Source organism: Cydia pomonella, chromosome 22, assembly GCF_033807575.1.
Source record: "Cydia pomonella isolate Wapato2018A chromosome 22, ilCydPomo1, whole genome shotgun sequence".
NCBI lineage: Eukaryota > Metazoa > Arthropoda > Insecta > Lepidoptera > Tortricidae > Cydia > Cydia pomonella.
In genome coordinates this window covers 13218032-13232553 of record NC_084724.1, presented here as the reverse complement: position 1 = coordinate 13232553, position 14522 = coordinate 13218032, and the positions used below count along the sequence as shown (strand labels likewise).

At 36.1% G+C, this 14522-nt stretch overlaps 1 protein-coding gene and 1 long non-coding RNA gene across 3 annotated transcripts in view; both read right to left on the bottom strand.

The window, feature by feature from the left end:
* Positions 1 to 355: 355 nt before the first annotated feature.
* LOC133530229 (uncharacterized) lies at positions 356 to 1980 on the bottom strand. Its single transcript, XR_009801272.1, has 2 exons — positions 1740 to 1980; positions 356 to 1011 (listed from the first exon to the last, which is right to left on the bottom strand). It is a non-coding gene; the product is annotated as an uncharacterized LOC133530229 (long non-coding RNA).
* A 5825-nt stretch (positions 1981 to 7805) lies between these two features.
* LOC133530231 (uncharacterized) overlaps positions 7806 to 14522 on the bottom strand; it is a 102534-nt gene continuing 95817 nt past the window's right edge. For both annotated transcript variants that reach the window (XM_061868099.1, XM_061868100.1), the window contains one exon: positions 7806 to 13382. In XM_061868099.1, the coding sequence (XP_061724083.1) occupies positions 13251 to 13382 (132 nt within the window). In that variant the 3' untranslated portion in view covers positions 7806 to 13250. The remainder of the gene's footprint in view (positions 13383 to 14522) is intronic.

The following is a 14522-nucleotide window of genomic DNA, read 5'->3' as shown; positions in this document are numbered from 1 at the left end:
AAACAAACTGCAATTTAAAACTTAAAACCATTTCATTTTTCATTTTCACAGAACTTGACACACTTTGAAAGTGAATAAAAATCGACGCGCGCTCTCTGATGTTGTTACTCGTAATATGTATTACATGCATTGAAAAGGAATATTTTTCCTTTTACAATTTTAATATCAGCTCCCCATTTTTCGTATGACGGGAGTACGTGAAGTGGTTTACGCGTGCCACTGTTCCAAGTCCTTTAGCCTCTGTCCTGTTTAGATCGGTCAAGATAACATTGTTGTTAAAATTTGATTGATGATCATGAGTGTGCCATTAGTTAGGTGTATGTCGTGTATGTCTACTTATCAGTGCGTGGCTGTCGTCAAAATTGATGAACACCTAATTTCATGTGGTCATATCTATGTGTAAATATTACTTCTACAAATATTGATATTTAGAGTCAAGTTTCTATAGTCCTAAGTAAGTTTATGGCCGAAGGTTGTCGTGTTTCGAAGGTTTCAAGACAGACAAGAGCAGACTGTTGCGAATGCAACTTATTATTATATAAAAATATTCCCAATACAGTAGCTACTGGTAAACGCAGCCGTCGGGCTCGGCTAGTATTCGGAGGCTTTTTCAAAAGCACCAATAGGAGCACTCCACATATTCTGTATCGCGGCCAATTAGAAGCATCTAAATTTAAACCACCTTTTGTGCTGATCAAATATTGCAAAAAAATAAAATTAAAAAATAATAAAATATTGAAAAAAAAAAGCAAAACTAAAATAACTTAATTTCATATTTTTTTTTAAAAAGGGAACCGCCTTAAAAAAACCAACCCACTGAAAAGTACTAAATAATTTGTATATACCCACACCTATCCTTGTTCTTGCACTACTACTATAATTATTCGTATATTTTTTTTCTGTTTGGCAGCACTCCAACTCCCACTCCCGCTCCCGCTCCCGCTCCTGCTCCCGCTCCCGCTCCTGCTCCCGCTTCCACTCCCACTCACTTTATGTAATTATTTTAACCGACTGAAAAAAGAGGAGGTTATACATTTAATCGTATTTTTATCAACCAACAATATTTTACTTTCTTGTGTCAGTTTACAGAAATTTATATCAATATCCATTTATTTTTGGTGAAGCTATCTTGCTGTCTTCTTTATTTTTCTTGTATAATTGGTTTTATTCATTTAACCAAAAATAAATATAATTTACTCGTAAATAACATTATGATTAAAACAAATAACTAAAACTTCATTATTTTAATTGCTGTCTAAGTCATAACCAATTTTGTTTTTGTCAAATTTGCGTCATTATGAGTAGTAGATGTTGTGAGATACGTTGTATTTCAATTATTAGTGTAATAAGTTTCTGGCAAAAATTTAATTTTTAGTACACGTTTTTATGACTATACTTTTCTTTCCACAGGCAACTAATACTCATCGAGACAATTCTAACAACCCCAAACACAATTACTTTGCGTTGTTTTATTTTATCACCGAGTTCCCATGGCCACCTCCTGTCTCCATCAACAGATCAGCTCCATGTCATAATAATATTGCAGTGTATGCAAAATTACAGCTCAATCGGATATCGGGAAGTGAGTCAAATTTAGCTTCCAAGATATGACCCACATCCACACTAACATACATTACATACGTATACAGGGCAAGTCAAATAAAAGCTTGTAAAAATGTAAAAAAAGGAAACAAATCGTATTAAAATAGAATAAGGGTATCTCGATCGGTACTTCTTACTACACTTGTTTCTGCCACAGTTCTAGTACTTCTTGTTTCTAATGATAACCCCTCGCTCGTTCCAGCTTTTGTTCTCTAAGAACAGGTCCAGGCATTAGTCTTCATGGAAGTGGGTATTGTCTTAAATAATAACGGGAGCAGACAATGCAATCAGCTCCATCGGCAATTGATTGTTGCCGGGAATTGACTGTATCTTATCAGTACTTGAGGTTGATTTTAATTTACGAGTAACAATGCTATGTTTTTTTAGGGTTCCGTAGCCAAATGGCATAAAACGGAACCCTTATAGTTTCGCCATGTCCGTCTGTCTGTCTGTCTGTCTGTCTGTCTGTCTGTCTGTCTGTCTGTCTGTCTGTCCGAGGCTTTGCTCCGTGGTCGTTAGTGCTAGAAAGCTGAAATTTGGCATGGATATATAAATCAATAAAGCCGACAAAGTCGTACAATAAAATCTAAAAATTTAATTTTTTTTAGGGTACCTCCCCTACACGTAAAGTGGGGGTGAATTTTGTTTTTCGCTTCAACCCTAGAGTGTGGGGTATCGTTGGAAAGGTCTTTCAAAACTAATAGGGGTTTTCAAGACACATTTTTTGATAAAGTGAATATATTCGGAGATAATCGCTCCGAAAGAAAAAAAAATGTGTCCCCCCCCTCTAACTTTTGAACCATAGGTCCAAAAAATATGAAAAAAATTGTGGAAGTAGAGCTTAAGAAAGACATTAAATGAAAACTATAGCGGACATGATCAGTTTAGCTGTTTTTGAGTTATCGCAAAAAGTTTTCCCTTCATAGTAAAAAGACTTACTTTAATTAGGTACTGATTATGCAAATTTGCCTATTTGTTTAACTCGGGTGAAAGGTACCGTTTCATCCCTTGGTTAACAATTTACTATACTTTAAGCTCCAGTTTAGCTTATTGTGACGGAAGAGTAACTACGGAACCCTACACTGAGCGTGGCCCGACATGCTCTTGGCCGGTTTTTTTAAATAATATCTTGACGATCGTCTTTGTTATTTTCACGTACCTATCTACTTTATTACCTTAGTGGACCTAGCATTAGCGAAGGTCTCCGCTTGCGGAAAAATGCTTTCGTATGCCCGGTTTCCTCTACAGGTTGCAATTCACAACCGATTTTCGTAAAATTTTGTGAAGTTCAATAATCAAATAGATTTATTTTGTAAATTCTGTTTTTGGAATGTTTACGATATGGAGGACCATATATTTATTCAGGTTAAGTTATGCTCGCGAGGTTTACAGCTCACAGCGCCACTAGTATATAAGTATTTTTTATTAGTTAACTCATTCTTTGCATGTAGTAAAAAATGCGCCGTCTAATTTTACTGCTCCAAACTGGCCAAATAAAATTTGGGGACTTCACTTACACATTTGAATTTCCTGATGTATTCAGGTTTTCTCACGATGTTATTTCTGACCGAAAAGCTAGAGGTAAATATCAAATAGTAACTATTCCGTACTTTTCCCAAAAACTTATTGCTACAAGTCATGATTTGAACCCGTGACCTCTAGATTGAAAGAAGGACGTCAGATCCACTCGGCTACCACTGCTTAAACATTAGGATAGGGTAGCAGAGCCATAAGTCGCGATAAATTCACTGTTATCAGAACTCGCAAGTAAAACAAGTCTCTTGAGATTATCCTCCCCAATAACTTCCGATGCTTATTAGTATTTATTGTACTCGCAGCTCGTTCACTAGGTACTGGTTCATTTTGTGATTTCTAAGCGTGCCGTAAAACTAACCAACTACAGCTCTAATCGTCCGAAATTCGAATATCTTTGTTTAGGTATGCCTATTATTTTAATGTCGTAGTTTTGTGGAAAAATAGAAGAAAATTAGGTTTTGAACTTGTGAACCATAGATTCACGCTAGATCGGTTCGGGTCGGGACCCAAGCGTCCGGTACTTCGGTTTCCATAGAAAACATCTCGTGATTATAGATAACGAGGTGTCAGGCCAATCTGATCTAGCGTGTGTTATCCTAAAAAAATGGCATTAAGGGAAGTACATTTTAGTGTGGAAGTCCCTGACTTCAGAATCCCTAGTGTAAATATTTTCGACAGCGAAACGTGGCGTACGCGTTTGCGTTAAGTGTCATTTTGTATGAGATTTTTGACTTTCTAAAACGTCCCGCTTGGCGCGCTGTTCAAAAACCCATACAAAATGAGACTTAACGCAAAAGCGTACGTCACGTTTCGCTATCGACTAAAATTACACTAGGGGTACTGAGCTAGGTAAAAACCTGTGTTACAGAAGTCAATTGTTAAGTAGTATTGGAATTTAGTTGGTTGGTTTTACGGTCAATTTGTAATACTTATATTATAAACGAGTAGCTTTGTGAGCTGTAGACCTCGCAATAAGCTTCATAAGCTTAAACAAATGCGTGAGTGTCGTGGAACACTCGTTTGGAAATTAATTAATTAAGTATATTATTATTGATAAACGTATCATATTTTTATTTAACAAAAAATAGAAAAAACTTAACCGACAAAGTAATAATGATCGAATCTGCTTGCAAATTTTCACAAATCAGTTCAGAAATGTGACATTCAGGCAGGAAGAACACCCGAGCAGTAAAAAAAAACATTGTTGTGCAAGCTGAAACTGATGCGCCGAGCTCGAGCTTCCCACTCGCTTTTCAATTAAACTTATAAAATTCAAGTACAATAAAATACATAAAGTTATATCTGCATTCACGTCCGGGGATCCATCCCGGATCGTCGCTGTTACCACCAATTTCTAAGCGGCTGTTTGGCAACAGCGCCACTATAGGATATACGTAAGTCAGCGAAAATAGGCTAATTAATCTCGAGAAAGTATTTAAACAATAGAGGGCCGTTGCGGAATAATATTGTTTCGTCTAGCTTCCATCCGCCAAACGTCCGATAAGGAACTTCGTTCCAAAATACAGCTTGTAGACCTCTGTGAGCTGTAGACCTCGCCTTAAGCTTAGAAAATGTAAAAGTGAAAAATAATTACTTAGTTCGTTGATAAGTTGAGTTCGTTCGATGATAATTGACAATGGGCGTTTAACGCCACAACGCTATTGGTGCTTAAGTCTTTTATATTATGAGAGTTTCCGCATTTTTTTTTCCATAAACTGGTTCGCCAAATATTCTCTTTAATCATAGAATCTGGTCACAAAATTTCACGAGAATCGGTTGAGAATTGCGACCTAGAGGAGAATATTTGGACACACGAAAGCGAAATGCCCGAGTCAAAAGGGAGACCTTCGCTTCCGCTTCGGTCAGTTAATTGAAAACTCTCCCCGTATATTCGAAGTCAGTTAAAAATGGTTTCCTCACAAAGTCACAACTCACAAACATTATTCAGTTCAGCATTAAAATATTTCTTTATTTCTGATATCGAATTGTTTTAGCTTACAAAGGGGAAACACGATAAGGAAATAATATAATTTCATTTCAATTTCAGCAAAATAACAAAGAGATGGAATAGAGATTAGGTAGTCTGAGCTCAGAAAATCTCGAGGATTCCTTAGAAGAAAGATATTTTTAGATATTTGTGTGGTTTGTTCAAGGCTTGTTCTTACAACGATACTTTAACACATTCACTGCTAACGTTTTCGTAGTATTACGCTCGTAGCCGATCCCAGCGTTTTCCTGCTTTGTTGAGGAAAGCGACTACGAACAGAGAACCCGCCTTGTAGGTGCCAGGCATTCATTGTGTTAAGGAATATAGTTGACCGAATATAATACGATGCCGAATAGAAAGTTGATGAGTACGATTAAGTACGCATTTCTTCGTATTTTTGGACTGCAGCGGAGAGTGACCCATCGTTAGAGAGCTGAGGCCACCCACCGCGAATCAACAAAATAATTAATTGTTCAGTTTCTTTGTGTAATATAATCCTATGTAATCCGATATTGTAAACATAAGAATATAATATTCTATTTTCTCTAGTTAGTGCTTCTGGGCATTTTCCGCAACTCGACAACCATTGTGCCTATTTTGCGTGAAACGAGGTAGCGCTACTCTAACCACCCCAGCTCCTCCACGAAGCCTAGCAATGTTTTCAGGTTGCTAATTGCCTCCTCTAGTGTGCACGGAGTCCCTAGGTTCTATTTTCTCTAACCTTGTAGTTTAGACTTACGCATATACCAAAGGAAAATCATAGTATATAAGGCGTACATTTTCCTAATAAAGAGATCAGTTTCCATCCGACTCGTGAGTAGTTATTACCTCCCCTTGCCGTACACTATAGGACTCATGGTTCATGGGGTCTCGATGCAAAAATTTTTGTCCGAGCGATTATTTCCGAAATTTTTCACTTTGTCAAAAATGGTACAATAAGGTTAGTATTCGTTTTGAAAGACCTACCCAATGACACCCCACACTATAGGTGTCATCCCTAAAAATATCATCCCCACTTTACGTGTACCTTTAAGTTACGTGTAGCCTAAAAAAATGTTGTTTAGACTGTTATATACATGCCAAACAGCTTACTGGCACTAACGAAAAAAGGAAAGCCGCGGACGGACAAACGGACATGGCGAAACTATAAAGTTAAAAAATCGTACAAGTGCTGCAAATATATTACTCCATTTTTAACGCAATATCAACGAATAACCCCCCTTAAAGGCTGCCAATTGTGAAGGACGGGTAACTACGTCATCCTCATCCTACACTGAGCATGCTCTTGGCCGGTTTTTTTTGTGAGTAAACGGCGAGTATGTGCTGCATACGTATCTGGTGTGACCTTTTATCAGGAAGATGTCCGCTCATACGAGTAAAGTTATCGTCTTCATCACGCCTACTCAATATGGTGACGGCCTGAAGCGCTTGCCTGATCGAGCGCAAAGATTCGCATTACACTATGCAAATGTATGGAAATTTATTCAAAAGGCAAGAGTCAAAGAGCTTTCATACAAACATAAGACGGCGAAAAAGATTAATTACTCATTTTTAATGAAATGGGGCCTGCGGCGGCGTCATGGTTCCATTTTTATTACTTGTCATTATGTCCGTCACTTTCGCACTTACATACTTGTTAGAACGGGACAGGTATGGTGACAAATGATAAAGAGCCGACCATCTTAGCCCTGCTGGTTTGTTAAATTATTTTTTGTTTATAAGTAATAAAAGATTCACAACTTTGGGAATAAATCAAATAAAATTTTAACAAGCAGTAACGTCTGCGAACGATGCTATATGCTATTATCCAGAGGCCGTGAGTTCAAGTTTCACCCAAGACAAATATCAAATATCAAATATCAAACATTTATTCAGCAAATAGGCCACAGGGGCACTTTTACATGTCCATTTTTACAAACAATAAATTAAAAAAAAAAAACAATTACAAATATCGAATCTATGAAATAATAAATACTTTATTAGAGATGTATACTGTCTCTAAATGTCAAATTACACAAAAAAAAACTATGATAAAAAAATAAAACCATAAAATACTAAAATTCTTTAGAGATGTATAAGTCTCTAAGTGTCAGAGATAAAATATAAAAATATATATTAAATTATCCTTAGAGATGTAGAGGGTCGCCAAGGCTTGAATTCTTATATAAATAATTAAAAGACAAAAAAATTAAAACAGACAAGAACCGAATGAAGTGTCTCACGTTAATGTCACTCAAAAGTAAAGTTACATACTTTAACATAACCTGTACCCCGTGTAAGCTTAAACAGACCGGTCTCCACAAACAGCACCCGTTCACGAGTATGACGTGTATCTCAGACAGTAATTATTCCACTTTTAAATTTATTCTAAGCTTAATAAATCAAATAATTTTTATTACATACATACCTACTATATATACATATATTATAAACTGAAATAGATGTCAAAGTGAAAGTGAAAGGAAAAGTGACGAAGCCCTTCAGTGGAGGGCCTTCCACTGAAGGGCTTTGTAATTTTTTTTAGGGTTCCGTAGTCAATTAGGAACCCTTATAGTTTTTTAATGTCCGTCTGTCTGTCTGTCCGAGGCTTTGCTCCGTGATCGTTAGTGCTAGAACGCTGATATTTGGCATCGGATATATAAATATTATAAATCAACCGATTGAAAACAGTCGTAAAATATTTTTTTAGGGATTTTTTTTTTCACTTTATTTCTACAGTGTGGGATGTCGTTGGATAGGTATAAGGGTCTCCAACATCCATTTTTTGAATAAAAGATTATTTTCGAAAATAATCGCTCCAAAAGAAAAAAAATGTGTCCCTCCCCCTCTAACATTTGAACCATGGGACCAAAAAATATATAAAAAAAAAACACAAAAGTAAAACTTAATAAAGACATTCAATGAAAACTATAGCGGAACTGATCAGTTGTTTTTGAGTTATCGCAAAAAGTCTTCCCTTCTTAGTAAAAGACGTATGAAACGCTGCGAAGGTGTTCCCTTTTACTTGTTATTTGGTAAAGTGAATAGAAATAATCCCTCCGAAAGTTCAAAATAATGTTAGTTTGTTACAAGCTTTTATTTAGTTTCACCTGTCCTGTTGTCTGTCGATCTGTAATCAAATCTTGCAAGTTAAATTTGACCCACTTCCCGGTTTCCAATGAAGCTGAAAATTTGCAGACATATGTAAGTCGGGTAATAATGCAATATTATGGTACAACCGAGCTGATCTGATGATGGAGACAGGAGGTATCCGCAGGAACTCTGTGATAAAACAACGCAACCAAATTGTGTTTGGGGTTTTTAGAATTGTCTCGATGAGTATTAGTAGCCTGTGGAAAGAAAGGTACAGTCAGCGATAAAAGCTTGAAACAAAAATGTTTTTTCTTTCTTATTTTTAATTAAGCTCTTTTGACAGATGCGGAACCCTATACTGAGCATAGCCAGACGTGTTCTTGGCTAATTTTCTTTAATATATGACATCTATTTCAGGTTTTGAAATTACTGTTATCTGCAGAGTTTCTCTATATATTTATTTCGGTAAAAATACATCATTTCATAATGGCTTCAAAGACTTTTTAACATTTCACTGATTGTAAATAAAGTTAAATAAACGCGTTTATCCGGACCAAATATCGGGAAAGGGGAAATAAAGTTAAAACATTAAACACCTTACATCAGACGCTTTTATAGCAATTACACTGTTCGTTCGACCGTTACTTTAAACAGATCCCAGGAACAAAATGGCTACGTGAGGGCTTTTAATATAGGAATGTTCTTTCGACAGGTGTCAGCGCGTTTGATATGAAAATCCCTTGTCTACTGAACTGGAAAACAACAAGGTTGTCCTATATCAATCATCCGAGATAAAATAGGTTTGATTGATTAGCCTGTATTGCGTACTTCAGATGTAATATTGGAATTGAAATTCCAGGCTTTTTGTAATATTCATTGATGGAAGTTTCAGTAAAAATATTGTTTTAGGGTTTCGTAGTCAACTAGGAACTCCTTTATGCTTATAATGTTCATGCTACTTACTAAATTATAGTCCCCGTTTATTTAGCCCATTCTGACAGAATGGTAACTACGGAACCCAACACTGATGCACTTGGTCGATTTTTATTTAATTGAAAAGCTATTTTTTTCGAGACCACTTCTGGCTTAGACTGATAAATATGCCAAGGGGCCCATTTCTCGAACTGACGACATAGGAGCTTGCGTTGTCGGACCGCCGTAGACAGCGGGCCGCAGCCCTCCGCGCTCGATGACACGGCGCGGGCCGGTTCGTCGTAAAATAGTGATTCGACTCACTGTATACGTTTCAATAAGGTAACCGTGCGGGCGAAAGAAAAAAATGTGGTTCAGCGAAAAGTACGGCTGGCTATAGAAATTAGTCATCAGAATTTTAACCGTGATTGTGGTTGGTCAGTGCCTCCGAGTTGGAAACCTGTGTTGGGTACTACGTCGGTGGACAGTGTGGACGAACCATTAGCGAATGACGTAGTGAGTGTTGTGTGCAACTCATTATTTGACAATAATGGCGTAAACGAGGGTAGTTTACGAGAGAGAGTCGTCGGTCGTGCGGAATACTGCATTCCGGTACTAGTTTTCTATACAAATACAGTACCGAAACCGGGAATTCCCTGATCTCACCATACAAACTCAGTACCGGTGGCATTCGTTTCGATTTTCATATCAGAAATAATATTGATAGGCAGACGCAACAGCGACCAGCTCCTATTTTCTTGAAACGTTTAGAATATTTAATAAAACACATTTTTTTTTCGAAAAAACTGTTATTTCACATGAAGTAGATATGGGAAGTGTACATTTATTTAACAGTAGTAACACAGGTAAAAGTTCAAAACATTTTCGTAAAATGTAAAACTTGTAAAAAGTATTTTTAGATAGAAAAATATAATAAGAGTCTAATAGTTAACACCTATATTTAAGTCATAATGATTACATCTTATAACATCTTTTTCTAAACAAGCGTATGAAGTAGTTATTCTAAGACTTATCTTAATACTGACATTTACTTATATTAAGACGAAAATTAACTAAAACTTAATTTCACTGTGAAAATGCAAAGTAATCCAGATAGCCATTAAATTACATTGACGTTATTAATTTTAGATTAAGTAGTACACATTAAAACCATCTTTGTGAATATACAAGGTGCTCGTGAGCATTGCGAGAGATTTTAACGGTGCATTCCTGATGGCAACAGAAGCAAAACATGTTATATGACTTTTTGTGAAATTCGACAAAAAAAATCTTTTTTTTTTTATCCCGTTTTTTTTAACATAAAACGTAATTTTTATTGATAAACACATAACCTAAAATTAACTAAAAAGTTTTTTTTTTGGGGGTAGCCTCTCCAATACATTTTTTTAATTTTTCGATGTCAATCAATAGTTATGTGCAGACTAGACCTCAAAATGGCAATACCGCAGTCAAAAATGTGTTTTGTACCGACTTATGGCGATAGAATGATTTGGAAAAACATTTAATTATCTCTGAAACTAGGCCTAATCCAGAAAATTGTATGACATTTTAGTTATTAAATATTACCAGGAATGCTTAGTTAAAATTTCTCGCAATGCTCACGGGCACCTTGTATATAGAGTCAGACCAAGATAAGTTGGCAACGATTTTGATAGCTCAGCCTGTGCTGGTGTTAAGTATACGTCATAATTTCATACAAGTTTGACGTTTAAAATAATAGTTGCACTGTTTGGGCTGTCAAAATCGCTGCCAACTTATTTTGGTCTGACTCTAATTGCATATTGATTAATTATGAAACTATATACAGTGTAATTGTTAGGCAAAGGATTTATACTAATAGCCGGAAAAATAATCTGTAATTATTGTTGAAATTTACGATGTACAGTCAGCATCAAAAGTAGCGGATCAAATAACGTTTCATAAGTATCTCCATTCTATAACAGCTTAACAAAAAGTGATGTCTTTAATATAGAACAACTAAGACTGTAAATTATGTATATTTGGAAAAGTTATCCGGAATATCAGATACTATTGGCGCGTTGTTTCATCCGCTACTACCACAAAAATATTGAATTTACGACATTGAATCTACTAACTTTAGATACCGGTTTATTTCGGTTTTACTCCAAAACTTTCATAAGAACTCGAATGTTATACGAACTTTATTGTAACCGAAATAAACCGGTTTATTCGACGAACAACGAGACAAACGGCCGGCCTGATGATGTGCTGCGTAAACAAAGACACGGTAAGATAGCAGAAACCGGTTTTTATTGTCCTAAACCGGTTAATCTGACAAGAACTATATGGAAATGCTCTTCTTAAAACCGGTTTTAAAAGACGGTTTTACGAACTAAACTGAAATTAAAAGGTTTTGCGCTAAGTACATAATAACGGTTTGGAAATTTCGCCGGTTTTCGAGCCTTGTTCTATACAAAAGTAACATGGAAAAGAGCATGTACAGCGTAGGCTGAAGAATCTGAACTGATGAAATCACTGAACATTTTTGTTATAATTTTATGTTAAATAAGATTACGTTGCAAATCTAAATGTACGCGAGTTTAGTGACTTTCACTGTGCTGGTTAGAGCCCGACTCAAAAGACCTGTCTTTTGTTTTGAGTCGGAAGCCGGGATATTTATTGGGTCGAGTAGAATACTTGAGGTTGTATCTAAAAATCAGGAAAAAAATGACATTAAAATGTTCTTCAACTATACTATGCATTTCGCCTTCTAATTTTAAATCGGAAGAGTCTAACTTTCAGTCCATTTTGCGAAAAATATATATTTTAAGAGGACACCTACTCATTATATTAGTTTAAAGAGAAATATACACAACCTAAAATCAAAGCGCTAAAGAAATTCACTAAAGTTCAAGTGTCAGTCATACAACTATAAATACGGTCAACCAATTTGATTCCTAGGCCACTATAGAAGCATGTTATAATGACTTCTACGACAGTGCTTATTGAGTGATGCATGTCATGTATAGAGTAGTTAAAGCGACAAGGTTCTATAGTGGCCTAGGATTCATATTGGTTGACTGTACCTCAAACAAACCTAAATAAAATCAGACATATCTTATCCATCAATAAATATGCTCCAAAATCGTTTTTCTCCGCGTAATCTATAATCAATTTATGTCATGTTTTTAGACTGCCGTAAAGGTTTCGCTACACATGTCAAAATCAATCGGGTATCAAATTATGTATTCATGCACGTTTTCAGCCACGTTAGTGGTACTTGAATACTATCGGTATAATAGGGAGCGTGCATGAACTGTAGGAGGCAGCACAGGAGCCGTCAGATTTTTGGCGCGAGGCGTAAATTTGATGTTTATTGTTCCGATGTAGCCCACAAGATGGTAGAACCAACTATGCACAAGAAAACACTTGACGTATAAATGTACATGTTTTTCGTTCCGATTCAGGCCCCAAGATGGCAGACCCTCCAACGCGCACGGTCCCTATTGGAATAGAACTGTCGCTCTGCGTTTCTATTGTCATTGTTGGAATTCTATGACTGGTTACATGAAATAGTACGAAAATACTTTGTCTTTGACAATTTTCACTCTTTTAGAAGAGTTTTAATTATACCTTAGACCAATAATTGCATTCTTAGCTATTATAACAGAAATCCAACATCTCATTCTATTCCAAAGACAAACTAGGTATCTTTGGTATAATGCATAGCTAAAGAAAATAAATACGCGCAAAGTCGTGCAAAATATTGTAATCGCAAATTTGTCACATGGAGGTGATGGTACAGTCAATCATCATAGGAACATAAAATATGAATGTCACTAGGGATCTCATACTATTTTCACCGTGACAAAGTACGAAAAGGTACTGAAATTAAATTCCTTGACTGTACCATACGATTTGTGGAAAATGAATCGGCGTTTGACAACCGTCCTAGTTACTTACTGTGTTACTGGACCATACTGCGCCCTCTACATTAGTCTTCAATATTTGCACTACTTTCCGTTAAGCCTGGCTGATCATAAGACCTGGCGCGAGATTCGTACTGAACTGTCAAAACTCAAACAAAATCCGCGCCAGCTTCCGCGAATCAACCTTCGCTACTATCCTTTTGTTATAAGTATACCTGGCAACCTTAAGTTTAAAGGACATGTAAATTCTCACACGACTTTGACTTGGAAATGTCGTTGATGCAGATTTTCTGGAGCAATTCCCTCGCGATACTGAGAGAGATATGTGTCCGGGAGCTAGCCAGCTTCGAAGGCTTCGATTCCTGGGAAAAATATTTCGTTTGTACTTTGAAATTGTTTAATTAAAATCTGTAATTATTGAAAGAGAAAATTTTCCGACCAGTCCTGTGGAAAAGCCATTAATTATGCCAATAATTTTGTTGGTTAGCTTTGAACCTTATGATGGTCGGCCCTTTGAATGATTCAAGCGAAAAATCTTAATTGATTTTTGGTACTGATTACTTCTGTTCGCTGATTTGTGAGTTCTGTAAATTGGATTTTCTTTTAATCCTTGGGATTCATATTTATTTTTATTCTATTGCCTTTGAGCTTGAAATTTGTGATCGGAGAGTAATCATGAAATGTCAAAGTTGAATTTAATTTTAAGAATAGTCTTAAGTAGTAATTCATAATGCTCAATCTTTGTAGAAAATTAATTAATTATTAACATAAACATTTAATATAACTTATACAAGTAAATAGAACTTTATACCTAATATAATACCAAAGTCGATCAATCTATTTTTATTAGCGGGGGACTTCTTAAAAGCCAATTCAGAGATCTGTCTTTTCAAGTTTTTGACAAAAATTACCATGTTAAACCTTTCGATAACATTGGAACTATATTGGAACTACAGGAAGCCTAGAGTCTGTTCGGAAAGAGAAGAGTCGTGGAATGTATTGGGCCCCATACCTTTCACGACTCTTCTCTTTCCGCACAGACTCTAGCCACTTTTCTTAGCATCTGTCATCCCGACACATTTTTTTCTATTCGTGTTTGTCGATCTTGGCTAGGCACCCAGTTGTCTGGTTCCTGATTTATCGCCAGTTTCTTTTAGTAGATCTCAGAAAGTGGGTGTCATCATAAAATGCAATTCTGTACCTTGACTTCTCATTTCATTATGAACTCAACTCGTTTCTACGAGACTTTGTGCTATAAACTCAAAAGGATTCGAGCCTCTGAATGTAGACTCCTTCAATAATTTTGTAGGTTTTATCTTAATACTAGGGTAGTAGTAAAGAAAGCATTATTGTATGCTGTACCTATCACATGAAGACAATTCATTTTTTTTGTAACAATAAGAGCTCTCTAAGAAAGGTTCGAGCCTCTACAACATACTCAGGTCAAGTTGGAAGTTGGTTTACAAGTTGAAAAGAACTCGACTTTCCACTTTATTATAAGA